Source organism: Triticum aestivum, chromosome 7D, assembly GCF_018294505.1.
Source record: "Triticum aestivum cultivar Chinese Spring chromosome 7D, IWGSC CS RefSeq v2.1, whole genome shotgun sequence".
Taxonomy (NCBI): Eukaryota; Viridiplantae; Streptophyta; class Magnoliopsida; order Poales; family Poaceae; genus Triticum; species Triticum aestivum.
In genome coordinates this window covers 398,447,351-398,463,259 of record NC_057814.1, presented here as the reverse complement: position 1 = coordinate 398,463,259, position 15,909 = coordinate 398,447,351, and the positions used below count along the sequence as shown (strand labels likewise).

General features: G+C 46.9%; 3 protein-coding genes across 3 annotated transcripts; 2 read left to right on the top strand and 1 right to left on the bottom strand.

Annotated features, from left to right (window-relative positions):
- Nucleotides 1–2,428: 2,428 nt before the first annotated feature.
- Nucleotides 2,429–5,795, top strand: LOC123167172 (leucine-rich repeat receptor protein kinase EMS1). The gene is made up of 4 exons (XM_044585006.1): nt 2,429–2,942; nt 3,478–3,738; nt 3,829–4,704; nt 4,932–5,795. Exons 1-4 carry the CDS (start codon nt 2,495–2,497, stop codon nt 5,423–5,425), a joined length of 2,079 nt encoding a protein of 692 aa, XP_044440941.1. The 5' UTR covers nt 2,429–2,494; the 3' UTR covers nt 5,426–5,795.
- Nucleotides 5,796–8,462: 2,667 nt separating this feature from the next.
- Nucleotides 8,463–9,890, top strand: LOC123168541 (putative cyclin-dependent kinase F-2). The gene has a single exon (XM_044586422.1). The coding sequence runs from the start codon at nt 8,527–8,529 to the stop codon at nt 9,622–9,624; it is 1,098 nt and encodes a 365-aa protein (XP_044442357.1). The 5' UTR covers nt 8,463–8,526; the 3' UTR covers nt 9,625–9,890.
- A 2,047-nt stretch (nt 9,891–11,937) lies between these two features.
- LOC123168962 (uncharacterized) lies at nt 11,938–14,723 on the bottom strand. The gene is made up of 6 exons (XM_044586822.1): nt 14,085–14,723; nt 13,851–13,959; nt 13,069–13,124; nt 12,713–12,877; nt 12,405–12,521; nt 11,938–12,296 (listed from the first exon to the last, which is right to left on the bottom strand). The coding sequence occupies exons 1-6, from the start codon at nt 14,673–14,675 to the stop codon at nt 12,201–12,203; spliced, it is 1,134 nt and encodes a 377-aa protein (XP_044442757.1). The 5' UTR covers nt 14,676–14,723; the 3' UTR covers nt 11,938–12,200.
- Between the last annotated feature and the right edge of the window lie 1,186 nt (nt 14,724–15,909).

Here is a 15,909-nt window from a genome sequence, read left to right as displayed (position 1 = left end):
ACTACTTCATACTAATACTTTTATTCTAGATCACGAAATAACTAAGGACCAAACTAATATATATGATGATAAAAAGTGATGGTGATACGATACTGGGGAACCTCCCCAAGCTTGTAACAAAGCAAGGGTGGTGCCATACCCGTTGGTGATGAAGTGGTAGGCTTGTCCTTTGCAGATAATGACCTCACCTCGTTGATGATCCTGCAAAGAGCACGGTTTTGTTCACCCAATGCAATAACTTCTTGAGTAAGCACCGTGTTCTGAGCATAGATCGCCTCAATGGCCTTCAATGCATTAATATTTGACAAAGAAAGATCAGGATAAAGAGTTTGGAAAGTATCACCCTTCTCCATATCCTCGAAGGGGGACTCTCAGTTGTCTTCTCCACCTCCCTTGATCTTGTCGCCGGCTGCCTTCGTAATATCTCCATGATCGATGGCATCTTCCTCTCCCAAAGACCACTTGTAGTAGACCTCACTAAAGGGAGGTTTACTCGGAGCGGGTTGAACAATACGATGCTTGGTGTGGAGCCTTTGGGGAGCCATGCCGACCTCAGAGATCCAAAATCCCTATTCCTTTTTTCAGGATTCTGGAATGTTTCGGAAGGTCTTTTCGATGTAATCTTCTGGTTCAATTACTTGAATAATGTTCGAATCAATATTAATGGGGTACCTGCACTATAATGTTTAATTTTTTGCCCATTAACTACCTTCAAGTTGTTTCCTTTGGCGTTGTTTATTTTTATGGCTCCGGAACGGTAAACTTCTTCGACGATATATGGATCTCCCCATTTAGAGGAGTTTATCTGCAAAATATCTGAAAGAAGACTTGTATAAAAGAACTTTATCACCAATATGGAATTCTCGTTTATGAATTCTTTTATCATGCCATTGTTTAATTTTTTCTTTATGTAATTTAATATTTTCATAAGCTCGTGTGCTCCATTCATCTAGAGAACTAATATCAAATAATCACTTTTCATCAGCAACCTTAAAATCATACTACCCCCGTCCGGGTTTATTAGTCCCCTTCGTATTTTGTGCTAAAGTTTGACCTTAAATTTAACTAAGAAAATGTTAATGCATGTAACCAAAAATAATATCACCGGAAACTATGTTCAAACATGAATCCAACGATATAATTTTTGGTGACATGCATTATTATTTTCTTAATTAAATCTATGGTCAAAATTTGACATAAAATACTAAGGGGACCAATAAACCAGAACGGATGTAGTAATGAAGTTCTTTAATGGCACAATAAGCTTTATGTTCTAACAACCTACCCGACATATATATTGGAGGCGTTGGCCAGTGCAGCTAACACAATCACTGCGTCTTTGCACAACCTTAGTCGTCATCTACTATTCCAAGCTCCATGCTGCTTCAAACGATCATATCATGTTGCTCACGTGCACAGTTAGATGGGAGAGCAGTTCTGTGGAACCCTGTCCTTCAAGATCCTGCATCGGGAGAAGGGCGATAAGTTTTTTGGGGAGCGTCTCGGCGTGACTGCTCCCGATCCGTCTCCATCTCCATTCTCTGCTTTGATTACTTCCCCTGCACCAACGCCATGGCTGTCGCCGTTGTTAAGAAGAAGGCCACGGACGAAGCCGAGGCTGATGCTGCCGCTGCGACCCTTGCGTGGCCTATCGGAGGGTATGACTTGTTCATCCCCTACTTGCTCGTTCATATGCTAGTCGTATATGCTGCCTTGATAGATGTTCCGGTCCTATGCTATATACGAGCTCACGTGTTTAGATATTGGTATATGAGTTGCATACTCTGAATGTCATGTTTACTGACTCGTGGCAGGTGGCTGCGGCGGCCCCATACCCGGCAGGCGTCCTGGTTGAGGAGTGCGCCGGACTGGTAGGTGCCCCATACCAGGCAGGCGTCCTGGTTGGGACCTCAGGTCTTAGAAGTTTAGGTTTGGCTGCGATGTCTGTTTGGTATTAGGCTCAGACTATCAGCGCCCCTTCATCAACTGGATAGGTATAGCGACAGTTGTTGATTAGACGGTGGCTTCAGTCTTACTGTTGTATGACTTTGTAAGGTCTTATGAGAATAATTAATAAAGTGGCCGCATGCATCGCCTAGATGTAGAGGCCGGGGTCATCCTCCTTTTCTAAAAAAAATATCTAGCATATAAACCTGTCAAAAAAAAGTGACGCAACTTGAAGTACGGTAGTACTACTGCATTTGTCCATCTTCAGGGTGTCGTCCCGACTCACTTGACACAGATACGGCATCCGATCCATCCCACACGTGGACGTGTAATCGAACGCGACTCGCAAATCCCCGTAAGCCCCCTCCGCTTTCCACCTTTTTACCGTCCATCCAACCGCCTTTTGACTGACACTAACCCCACCACCCCCACATCGTCCTTTTTACCGCAAACCCCCCTATAAGCCCCCAAATTCCAACCCCTCCGCACACCCGAAGCTACTCTGCTGTTCTCTCTCTGCCTCTGCGTCTCCGCCTCCCCGTTCCCCATGGCGTCCAACAGCGCCCCCCTCATCCTGCTCCTCATCGCGTCCGTCGCCGCGACCTCCTCCTCCTCCAATTCCGGCAATGCCGAGACGGACGCGCTGATGGAGATCAAGGCGGCGCTGGACCCGTCGGGGCGCGCGCCGGCGCTGGCGTCGTGGTCGCGCGGCGGGGACCCGTGCGGCCGCGGGGACTACTTCGAGGGCGTCTCCTGCGACGCTAGCGGGAGGGTCTCTGTCGTCTCCTTGCAGGGGAGGCGGCTCTCCGGGAGCGTCTCGCCGGCGGTGGCCATGCTCCCGGGACTCACCGGGCTGTACCTCCACTACAACGACCTGGGCGGGGCGATCCCTCGCGAGCTCGGCGACCTCCCCGACCTCGCGGAGCTCTACCTCGGCGTCAACAACCTGTCCGGGGGCATCCCCGTCGAGCTCGGCCGCCTCCATCGCCTCCAAGGTACTGTACTTACTACTGTATACTGACTACTGAGCGAGTTCTTCAGTTTTGAAAGTGGTACCGAAAAAAGTAATCCTACATTCTTATATTTGTAATTTGGCAAATCAGTTTTGATACTTCTGGGTACGTGTATTTCTGATCCTGAATTTTATGACATTCGGTACACATCTAGTACTCAGAATTTGAATTTGGCAAGTACATTTGGTTTGTTTCTACTCGTGGCTCGCCCTCCCAGTTTCTTGTCTGCTGCTGATTACCTGCATGGACCAAAACTTTGAATTCTTCTGATTACATTTTGTCCTCTTGCACGGCTACTTGATGTGTGCATTCAACCTCTGAAATGCGTCCACATTTATTCCCTGTACATGGACTGTTCCTACAGCTCACAATAGCCATTATAATTAATTACCTGTCCACTTCCAGGATTTGATTAATTAGCCGTACCAAAAAGCTGGAACACTAATCAATTTGAAACAGTGATCGATAGTTCTTCTCTAATGGTAAATGGCTGAGAAGTTTGTGTTCTTTCCTGCAGTGCTGCAGCTGGGCTACAACCAGCTCTCAGGGAGCATCCCAACTCAGCTGGGTGAGCTCAAGAAGCTCACTGTTCTTGCCGTTCAGTCCAACCAGCTCACCGGGGCGATACCGGCGTCTCTAGGGGACTTGCCGGAGCTGACACGGCTGGACTTGAGCTCCAATCACCTGTTTGGCTCCATCCCTTCCAAGCTTGCCGGTATCCCACAGCTTGCAACACTGGACCTCCGCAACAATACACTTTCAGGAAGTGTTCCTTCTGGTAGGTAGTCTTCAACAATGGTGTTCATGTTTACAATGTCACTGCCTCTGTGGCCGTCTGAATTGTCTTGTCTCCACTGATATTTTATAGGTCTGAAGAAATTGGGTCATGGATTTAAGTTCGACAACAATTTAGAGCTCTGCGGGTCTCACTTTGGTTCTCTGAAAGCCTGTCCTAACGATGACAACGTTGATGAACAAATGCCACATAAACCCGAATCAACCTCCATCAAACCACAGCAAACTCCACAAAATATAAGCCAAAACACAAATTGCGACATCGGCGCATGCTCGAGGTCATCAACGCTCTCTTCAGGAGCTGTTCTTGCCGGAACAATCATAATTATAGCTGGTGTGGCGGCTTGTGGTCTATCTGTCTTCTCATGGCACCGCCGGCAGAAGCAAAAGGTTGGTTGTTCTGTGGAGAGCTTGGAAGGCAGGCCTAGTTTGGAGCAATCAAAGGAAACATATCAGAAGAGTGCCTCCTCATTGATCAATGTTGAGTATTCTAGTGGCTGGGACACTTCGTCGGAGGGATCGCAACACGGAGTACGGCTATCGCCGGAGGGGTCCCCGAGCGTAAGGTTCAATCTCGAAGAGGTGGAGTGCGCGACGCAGTACTTCTCGGACATCAATGTGCTTGGCAAGAGCACCTTTGCGGCGACACATAGAGGGATAATGCGGGATGGCTCGGTCGTCGCCGTCAAGAGCATCAACAAGAGCAGTTGCAAGTCGGAGGAGGCCGACTTCTTGAAAGGGCTCCGTGTGCTTACATCGCTGCGGCATGAAAACCTTGTTGGCTTAAGGGGTTTCTGCCGCTCCCGGGCTAGAGGGGAGTGCTTCCTCGTCTATGAGTTCATGGCGACCGGTAGCCTTTCCCAGTATTTGGATATCAAGGACGGCGACGCCGAGACGAGGATCCTTGACTGGTCAACTCGGGTCTCCATCATCAAAGGCATTGCCAAAGGTATAATATACCACCATTTCTATCTGTTGAAACATGAAATAGACAGCCTATAAGTTTCTGGAGCCAACTTTTTTGTTGTTGCTAGTAATACTTAAGCTACATTTCTTGAAAGTGAACAAACTAAATTTGCTAGATAATTTGAGTTTGATGCACAATGATGAGCCATTTAAATGTTTACCTAGTGATTTGTTCTACTCCGCACATGCTGAAATTCTGAATTATTTCAGGAATCGACTACCTGCACAGCAGCAAACCGAGCAAGCCTCCTCTTGTCCACCAGAACATCTCGGCAGACAAGGTGCTCCTGGACCACATGTTGGTGCCCCGCCTCTCTGGCTCCGGCGTGCACAAGCTGCTGGCCGACGACGTGGTCTTCTCCACGCTCAAGGGCAGCGCCGCCATGGGGTACCTGGCGCCGGAGTACACGACCACCGGCCGGTTCACGGACAAGAGCGACGTGTACGCCTTCGGGGTGGTCGTGTTCCAGGTGCTCACTGGGAAGAAGGCGGTTTCGCAGCACCTCCTCCGCTGCACCATGGACGGCGCGGAGCCCGGCGGTGCCGCCAAGCTCGACGATCTTGTGGACCACCGCCTCGGGGCCAGGTTCTCGAGGCCCGAGGCGGCGAAACTGGCCGGGATCGCGCTGCTGTGCACCAGCGAGGCGCCTGGCCAGCGCCCCGCCATGGCTGCGGTGCTGCAGCAGCTCGGCGCCAGCCAGTAATGAGTAACGAGTGATCGTTGCCGCTGCATTAACTTCTTTCTTGCTAGCTAAGCTGCCATTTTCCTTTTCAGCTCCAGTTCCATGGATCGGTTGGTATGTTCCTTGCTCAGGAACCTGACAGTTCGTCGCAAGCTAAGTTTCTGCTCTATGCAGTTAGCCAGTTACTACTAGTTACTCAATGGTTGCATCAGTTTGGCAGCAACCACTTGAGTTCAGTCTGGTCCGGTGACACTGATCACTGATGTATCGTCATCTTTTTTCCTCTCTACTGTAAATGTGTGGTGTGGTGTGCTGCTACTTTTAGGACACCCTGTTATCAGGTTGTAAATGCGCGGCACGAAATAAAGTCTAGCCTGTTTTGAGATTCAAATGTGATGATGGCCCAGGCTACCTATGTACTGTACTGGAGTAGTATGCTTAGCTGATAGTACTAGGCACGCGGCACGCATGCTGCGCATTTAGGAGCCTCGGTCCTCCTCTGACCTCTGGATTCTGCTCGGTGCCATGTTGTTGTTACTGATCTTTGCTGCGTTGCAGGTTCCGGCCGGATCTGAGTAAAAGTGACAGCACCACTACCACCTCTTCTATCTACATTTCCTTCTGGGAGGCGCTTCAGATCAGATCGCGCATTAAAACGTGGCTTCAGATGCTGGTCCTATTACTTTTGCTTCAGGGTAGGCTTGAAACTTTGGCAGAGTAGGATCGACTGTAACTCGTTTTTCCTTTTGACTGTCGGCTGTAATTTTTGGTGCAGGGAGAACATATCCTTTTGTCAGAAAACCTCAGGTTTGGCACCCAAGACGGACAAGGTAATCAGACCCGGCCGTGGGAAAATATATGCATGCTAATGAATTTTGTAATCAAGTCAACTGTTTTTGCCGCTCCTCTGTTGTAGCTTGAGAACTGTACTTCACTCACTTGTATGAATTTTGTTAGACTGCTCGTCCAACTCAGCAAATTGCTTATGTGGCATGATCGATCCTAGGGTTTTCTATACGTGCTGTTAGATGTTCCAAACTCAATCTTCAAAGAGAGAGAGAGAGAGAGAGAGAGAGAGATTCCAAACTCATGTACGTCAGGTTAGAGTTTTAGTCATACACGTGATGGAAGTCATAGTCGGTTTTAGTCATGGAGTTTCCTGTGCGGCCGTCCGACGAATCCGATCGCTAGTTTAGCTAGCTAGCTTTCCTATACGTGTAGTCCAAGGATCGATTCAGTAGCTTGGTTTGGCCTAAGCAGCTTTGTACGTGCGCGTACCCCGCCGGAAGAACTCGGCGGCGAGAAGGCAAGGATGCCAAGGCGGCGCGGCCGCCGTGGGCGGAGGCGTCAGCGGCATCACCTCTAGGGATACGTGCCGCCACGACCACCCGGTCGCTGTTTGTATCGATTGACCACATTCTCTCTCAGCCATGACATGAATGGAGACCTGACGACTGACAAGAGCCGTCTGGTGCAATACTACAAAGTGCCTAAAGCAACCACTCAGCGGTTCCTCGCTCAAGATCCTGTGGCATTTTGGATGTAAAATTACAAAATCATGTCATGATGATGAGTCCCTCTGTTTATTTTTCAATCAGTTGTGACTCTGTTGCCTTCCCATGTTTTCATGTGTATGAGTTCGCATCAAGAAAAAAGGATTCCATGCAAGTTATGACATTTTTTTCCCGTATCGAGCTTTTTAGTGATTTTTTTTCCGAGCTAGATCTTCATTGATTTTAACTCGATACATCTAGCTTAGTAACCTGCAAATAACACTTAAGACATACTAGCAAAGGAATGCATTATTTTAATTTACTTTTTATACACGGTGATTTTCTATATCTGATGATCTACCATTAGTTTTAATTGCATGTGTTTCGTTCCTCCTACTATCTGAATGTGTGTGCTAGCGTGTGATGTTGTCTGAAACTCTGAATGTATGCAGGTGGTTGACCATATGAAAGCTGCATATGACAAATATAGCTTTAGGGAAAAAAAGATGCTAGACCTCCATACATTGTAATTAAACTTGCACATGAACATCCAAGCATTTGTTGAATGTATCATAAGTAAAAATCGTGACAATACTGTCCAATGATGTGTTTTATACATTCGTATATTTACAATTGCTTATTGTTCAGTGGTATCATTACTTGCTGAGTTGCTAAACATATTTTAGTGAACATCTGGCTATTGTTCAGTGCTCAACTAATTTTTGTCCTTGTCTAATATATGTTTCATTGCTAAGATCAAGTATGACATAGTATCATTTTAGTGCTAGAAAGATGTATTCCCCCGACAGTCAGGCTGCAGCTTATGTGTCCTGTTTGCGGTGTGCAGATAGCTTGGAGTCTGATGACTACGGTACAGTCATGCCAATGGGGGGAATATCAGGTGCTCCCATCCTTGGGGTGCTCCCTATGCTCACTAAAATATAGATTGGCCATAAAAATCATGCGTGGAGCAGTATCGTAGAGTTAATTAAATTAAACTTGGGGGTGTACCAAGACCTCTTACGAATTTGTGATGCTCTTTGGTTGGGCCTGGTTGGTGAGCAAAAACATTGAGAATTGCGTAATAAAGTTGATCAAATTAATCAGCAATATAGATTGGCCTTGACGTTGCAAGGAAGATTCTGCAACACGCAAAACTTTCTTCTGTAAACACGTATATAAAAGTAAAGTGATGACAGAAAAAATCTGCAACTATACCTCTACATAAGTTCTGCAACATGAACTCTGTTGCAAACGTTCGAGCGCAACATTATCTTTGTTGCAAAGCTGACAGCTGAATCTGACGGCCATCCAATGGCTCGCGAGGCGGTTAAGATCCGCCAGCCGACGCGTTACTCTTTTTGTTTTTTAGGATAGCGTTGCCCTTTCTTAATTGAGAATTGCGTAATAGAGTTGATCAAATCCATCGGCAATATAGATCGGTCTTGACTCCGAGTCGGAGTGTGGGTTCGAGTCCAGTACCGCACGCAGTCGGTATCCTAGACAAATCAACGTTTTCCCTACGTGTATGTACACATATATACTTCAACTCGTTGTATCTCCACTTCCCTGCCTAAACTTGTTACTTGCCTCCTGGCGATCCAACCTGCGTGCACCGGCACGGACGCCATGGCAGCTTCCGCCGGAAAGAAAGAGGCCGCCTGGCCTGCCACCATGGCGCGGTACGAGCGGCTGGAGAAGCTGGGCGCGGGCATCAACGGCGAAGTGTTCAAGGCGTGGGACACCCAGGACAACCTGATCGTCGCCGTCAAGCGGCTCAGCGGGAGCGGCGACGACGGCTTCATTATTTCCGGCCTACCGGAGGTCATGCGGGAGGTCATGTGCCTGGGCGTGTGCCGCGGCATCCCCTCGATCGTGCAGCATCGCCGGACCTACGCTGACGCATGCCAATCCGAGACCGGCGACACCTTCATCGTGATGGACTACGTCGGGCGCCTCAACCTACGCGGCTACATGCAGCGCCGGGTCCGCTGTCGTCGGCCGTTCTCCGAGGACGAGGTGCGCCGGATCATGAAGCAGCTCGTGGAGGGGGTGAAGGCCGTGCACGGCGTGGGCGTCCTGCACCTCGACATCAAGCCGGAGAACGTGCTCCTCGACGACGGCACCGAGGACGGGAAGCAGAAGCCCAAGAAGAAGGGGGCCGTGGAAGCCGATGTTGGCGGCGAGGTCAAGGACGACCGCATAATCTACAAGATCGGCGGTTTCGGGATGTCCACGAAAGAGCGGGGAAAGAGGCAGCCGGAGGTGATTATTCTGACGCCGTACAGCGCGCCGGAGCTCCTGCTGCACTCGCGCGAGTACGACGATCGCGTGGACACGTGGGGGCTCGGATGCATAATGGCCGACCTCCTCTCGGGCACCGGCGCCTCCATTTTCGACGGCGAGTCGGACATAGAGATCATGGCTAAAGTGTTTGGCATCGTCGGCACGGAGGGGATCAAGGAGTGGTCTGGATACTCGGGGCTGGCGGCAGATCAGAAGTCGAAGCTGCCGGGGAAGGTGGGCGTCAGCCGCCTTCGGCACAAATTTCCCAGTCGCAAGTTGTCGTCGGCCGGGTTCGAGGTGCTCAGCGGGCTGCTGGAGAGCAACCCGGAGAAGCGGCTTTCCGCAGCGGAGGCGCTCAAGAAGCCTTGGTTCCACAACCGACCACGTGGCTTTGCCGGTTTTTTCAAGTCGTGTGTGGGAGGAGTCCTACCGGAGAATTAGAATTAGTTTTGGCCACTCCCCATGCTTTGTCTTTTTTTGCTGCGCGTTTTTCTGTAAAAATGTACTCCCTCCGTCTCATAATATAAGAATGTTTTTTACATTAATATAATGTTAAAAACGCTCTTATAATATGGGACGAAGGGAGTATTTTTTAAGATAATTATCACATGTAATCATTGCTGAAGTATTGTAGCATTTAAGAGATGTTTTATTTAATTGGCTTAGGAAATATACTTGTATATTGTCTTAGCATTCGTCTTCGTCAACCTCATCGTCATACGCCGACAATCCATCCTAGCGCTCTGTCTCCTGGTGTTTCGTCCTCGGTGCATGGAGGTTTGGCCGGCTTCAATTTGGCGGCTGGTTCCCCTCGCTTTAGAGCGCCGCTAGCAGCGGGCAACTATGCGCCACCCAACCCGCAACCTTTTGGTCCACATGTAGGGTCATGTGGTCTTCGGTGCTCTATGAAGCCCTGATTTGGTGGAAAGGAAAATCAAATCGCATGAAAAGGGTTGGTAGCAGGGTAGGAGAGAAAGAAGAGCAGGGAACGAAGAACAGAGACAGTAGGGAACGAGGAATAAAAACAATCACTTCATCGATGTCTCTCCCAGTTGGTTAATTATACATCCTCTTTAATAAATTTTAAAAAAAGCACACAGTCAGACATAGCTCATCGTCACTAGGCTATGCCTTATATCACGGGCCCACGGCCCCTTCTCGTGCACCAACATCTTTAGTATATTTGTTTTTGATAATCTTTAGTCAACTACACAAATAGGTGCAGGTGTGACATTTTTGAAACCATTTTTGGTGGTTTCATTCCTTTGATCCAAAGGAGCTTTACAAAAAAAGCCTATTGGTTGAGTCCTACAAATTTCTATGAAAAACCTTCGATCTAAATTGGTGTATTATCTCGACTTCAATATCTGCATGTTTTTAGGACCTATTTTCATTTGTTACTATTCGATTTTGATCAGCAATTACTCTATAACCTCAAATGTATGGAACTAAATTAATGTCATTAAACATACACTAAAATGTACTTATTTAAATGTGTTATTGTATCGCATATAGAACATGTTAATAGACTAACTGCTAGTCAAATGGTTGTCTTAACCAATCAAAAAACGCCACAAAAAAAGAGAGGAAGTACTTCCATATAAGCTTGGTTTTGGACATTGACATGTTATATAGAACACAATTTGGACTACTAATTTCTTCTACGAGATGGAAAAACTATAAGTTTTTGAAAATACCCTTTGAAAAAAAATACGTACATGATTCTCAAGTATGATAAAAAAAACTCGAAGACATTGGCAGCCGAAAATTTACATTTTGGAATCTATCCTTGCTCGAAACGACCACTTTATAGCACTATCCACGCAGTAGCACATTTTTCTTGTGGCATCTCTAGTAGATCCCTTGAAGCTATATTTGAGAGGGAAAAAAATTCGCTTACGGAATTAAGGCCTTAGCTAGCGGATCCCCTGAATGTCTAACTCCTTAAAATATAAGTTAGCATCCTTTAAAAGGCCACCCTGTAGCTTCACCGAGGGCAACTCTCAGAATAAGTAGGGAGACGATTGTGCCGCCCGCACCTACTACTGCCCACCTTGCTGCCGGCTGCCCCAGCCCATCCCTCCGCTCGTGGCGCCTCCCCTCAGCATCGCCTCCTTCTCCTCACCATCTCCGACGAGATTCCAATGAAGTTTTTTTTTTAGTTTTTTTTCATCTTCCTTGTCGTTTACGACCACGGTGGCGCTTCTCCCCGGCGTTCCTGCCAGGCGGCGCTCGGACTAGCTCCTACAGAGGAGAAACATCACCTACATCTTTTATGCACAGAGAAATATGACTGTTGGCACCGATTCCGATGATTCGTTGTGTTTCAAACCACACCAGCATGTCACTAGGAGAAGGAAGATGAGAATAATCCATTCAGAAGAAGTGCCCAAAACGTGACTGGTGAAGGAAGAATTGCGCCTTCCTTCTTGACTACTTCGCATGCGCATGTGCGTTCAATAAGACTATATCAAATTACTTTTGTGGATCATCTATCCTAGGCCCTAGCTAGTTCATGGACATATTGGCCACACATGAATGAAAGAAGGAGGAAGAATGAGGAAGATGATGAGATGCAAAGAGGCTTCCATTTCCATGTGAGGTCAAGTTGATTTGAGGGATTAATTTTAGGGGATATGCTAAATGAAAAAAAGTTTAATCCCCTTACGTTTTTTAATGTTTTTGGGATAAAAGATACGTTTTGCCATTATAGGATGGGAAATATGCTCTCAGTGTCATTTTTGCTCAAGAACGTGAAACATGACTAGCCAACTCATAGACATCGCTAGGTGCCCAAAATTTGGGGGAGAATCCTTTTCAGAAGGGCATCATTGTTAAAAATGGAAACAAAAAAGACTAACATTGCGATCGGTAGCATGAGTGCATGACCCTCCATCGCCTATGTTTAACCTATCACTTGCTTGTGTTCTTATAACTAGAAAAGGGCCGGGGTTACATGGTGACCGTCAACCCCCATCCAAAGGCACGATGAGCAGCAGAACTCTGTCTGCTCGTCATCACGCAATGGGCTTCAGGTATGGGTAATCCTTCCGCATCCTCTCTTCTGAGAGAACGTCATCCGCATCTTGAGGGGTCCACATGACTCGAACACCCTGAAACAGTGTGACCAATAAGCAAGGCAGCAAACTAAAATATAACATCAGATGAACTCATCGACCGATTCGCTAATTTATTGAACAAAAAGGAAACGGCCTGCATACCCGAAGTTCACTTGCAGGCGTAGAGTTGAGCCTTGCCACTACCTCTTCCAGATCTGCAGGGCTTTTGATCGCCACGGGGAGATTTATTGTTCCATTAGCAGCAACGAGAATGGTTACCTGGAGAGTTCAGAAATCATCAAAAAAAAAACTCTCAGATCATGACAATAGTGTGAGGCATCCATGTTTAGACAGAAAAGAAAAAGGAAAGCTTCAGTTCGTAAGAATCATGGAACCAACATGTGACAGACCATACTTAGAACTAAATACAGGATAACCAAAAAAATGGAAGAATTTTCTGTGAAACATACCACTATGTACTCGTTTCTGCTGCCATCTGTTTTCATGGAGTAGGTTTTCTTTTGTTTGACCCCGTTCGAGTTCGAAAGTGTTTCTTCATCAAATTTGCTCCTCTCCTCCGCAGAAATCCTGTCAAAATGCTCCTTCCAAGAACCCTCTATGTTTGTTGTGACAACCTAAAGTAGATGGAATAGAAATTGCAGGATTCAGTGATTCACTCTGCAGTTTAACGTGCATACCTAGCATAAATCGTCATCACAACAAGAAGCAGCCCATGTATATAAAAGTGTCAACACCCTAAGGTTATAAATAATACAGTGTATACTTTGTATCAAAAAAGATTTTAAGAACTTGTATGCTTTCTTACTGATAAGCATGAAGAGATGCAGCAATGCTGGTGACGGCGTAAGGAATACATGGTCTCTGCAAAATGGTGAATCGTCAGAATAGACCAAACTAAGTAGCAGTATTAATGCTAATCTTCCAATATCTACAAGAGAAGGTACGTAAATAAGCTTAGTATTGATGGGCAACTTTGTAGCATTATGTTCTGATATCCATTACTATGTCTTCGAGTGCTTGAACAACATTTGTGTTCACTAATCGGTATCTAGACACTCTATGCCTCCTATATCCCTTATTCTGAATATAAATAAGCTTAGTTTCAGTGAATGCCAACATTTGGCAATTTTTAAATGACATGTATCTATATATGCACAGAAAATAGATGTTCATCTCGTCAAAACGAATACATTATTATCACCAACCTATTTGCAAATTAAGTACACATCCAGATTTCCTGTTTTTAATGATCCATTTAAATTCAGTTCCAATTTGCCACTGCACTTCATAACCAGAGACACCTGACTGGTTACATTGCTACTTTTCCTGTACATATTTTTACATATACTATGATTGATTAGACACTCTACTTTTGAGGAGAGAATAAAATTCAAATTTAAAGTGGTATTTCAAAAGCATAAACTAAACAAAGGAGGCATGCAACTAAAACAGCGAACATGGAGGCCATTGAACAGGACGAACCTTAGAGATCAATAGCATGTCCTGACTATATTATAACAAAGTGGAGACATACGTCAACGAGGCACTGAAGCATAAAAACGCATTAATTCAGAGCTGGCGGCTTACCGGTCAATATGAACTTGTACCACCATCGGTTCGAACCCTCCACCCTCTCAGCAATGGAATTCAGATCCTTTTGGAGTGATTTTACCATCGCCGTATCACGCAGCGCAACCTGAATCACGAGCAATTCCAATGAAATATGTAATTACATATATGTAGCGGTAAGTAATCAGTGATCAAGGAACTAAGGTCCTTAGCTGAACTGCATTTGGATCACGAAATCAGGAGAGATCGAACCTGGAGCTTAACAACGGCGGTCTTCTCGCCCAGCAGTTTCTGCAGGGCGACGAATAAGGCAACGACGCCGGCGGATCCCAAGGCGAAGGTGCCCCAGAACCACTGGTCAGAGCTCAAGCCAAACGGAGGAGCCGCCGGAGTGCCGACTGACTCGTGAGTCGCCTCGGCCCCCTCCTTCTTCTTCGGCTTAGAGGAGAAGGACGTGGATGACCAATCTATGGAGTCGGTAGTGGAGTCATCGCAGGACGAGGACGAGGAAGAGGAAGAGGAGGAGGACGACGAACTGGAGGAGTCGTCACACCCGCCGCAGGAGCCGCCGGACAGGGCCAGCGCGGCCTGCGGGGTCGCCGCCGCTGCCACGGCGACGAGCAGGGGGGAGAGACCGAGCGAGGTTTTACGGGGCTCTGGGTAGGAGATGGGGTCGTCGTTGTTGCTGCGCGCGCCGATGGGAGCCAGCGGAGGCGTCGCCGCTGCGCGGGACCGGAGGAGGATCGACGGCGAGGGGGCGAAGCGGAGGAAGGGGTTGGACGGCGGTCCGCAGCGTGAGAGGGCTGCCGGTGGATGGTGCACATGGGTGGCGATCGCCGCCATTGGGAGCGAACGAGCCGAGGGTTTAGAGCGGAGGGCTTTGGAGATCAACTCCAGAATATAAAGTCCGCGCAATAAAAAGAAAATCGCAACTACTCCCTCCATCCCAAAATTCTTGTCTTAGATTTATCTAGATACGGATGTACCTAATACTAAAACGTGACTTGATACATCCGTATTTAGAAAAATTAAGACAAAAATTTTGGGACGGAGGGAGTAGTATATAAGTACAACAGAAACACAATTCACGCGGACATAAAAGGAAGGGAGCGCCTGGAACTCATTCGAATGAAATATAAAATGGTCTCAGTCGAATGAAGTATTGATGACATCGCTGGTTGTTTGTCGGAGCCCGATCCCCCGGCAGACCGAGCAGACTTGTTCCTTTCTCCCCGCACGGAACAAATAAAAAGCCCATTTTGTTGTAACTTCTGGGTTGTTTGTTGTGGGTTGTGGGCCTTTGTGTTGTGGGTCTTTTTGGGTTGTTTGTTTTGGGTTGCGAGCCTCTTTGCAAAAAATGATTATATGTGGACCGTTGCAACCTGGGACGAGCAGGCTCCCGTGCTGCACCCAGAATGGGGGAGGGCTTCTGGAAAGATACGTTAAAGGAGGAGCAACCTGCCATAGACTTGAGGATAAAGAAGAAAGAAAAAGAATATACAAGAACCAGTGGCTATACTTCTGTTTTTCATCCTTAGACATGATTATATGTGTGTGGAAAAAAATCTTTACGACTAAGATATATTGAAAAAACAATGAGTACTGACAACCATCTAAAAAAAGTAAGACAAATGACCCGTAAAAAATGATTAAAAAAAGGCTTCACCGTCGCCGACAACACTGCCCCTGACCTGTTGGTTGTGGTCACGTTATACGTCTTACGGGTGCACTTGGGTGCGTTGAGTTGCGGTTGCGCTCTAATTGGGGCAATTGCAACTACAAAACAAAAATTAAACTTTAATGAAAATAATAATAATAATAATTAAGGGGCTGACATTATATGTCTTGCGGGTTGCGCTTGGGTGTGCTGAGTTGCAAATTGCGCTCGGGTTGGAGCGGTTGCAACTACAACAAAAAAGACTTTAGAAAATGAAACCAATTTCATCGGCGTCGACAACCCTCCCTCCGACCCTCGGTTGCGGTCACATTATATGTTCTGCAGTTGCGTTTGGGTGTGTTGAGTTGCGATTGCACCCGGGTTGGGGCGGTTGCAACTACAAAAGAAATGAAACCAATT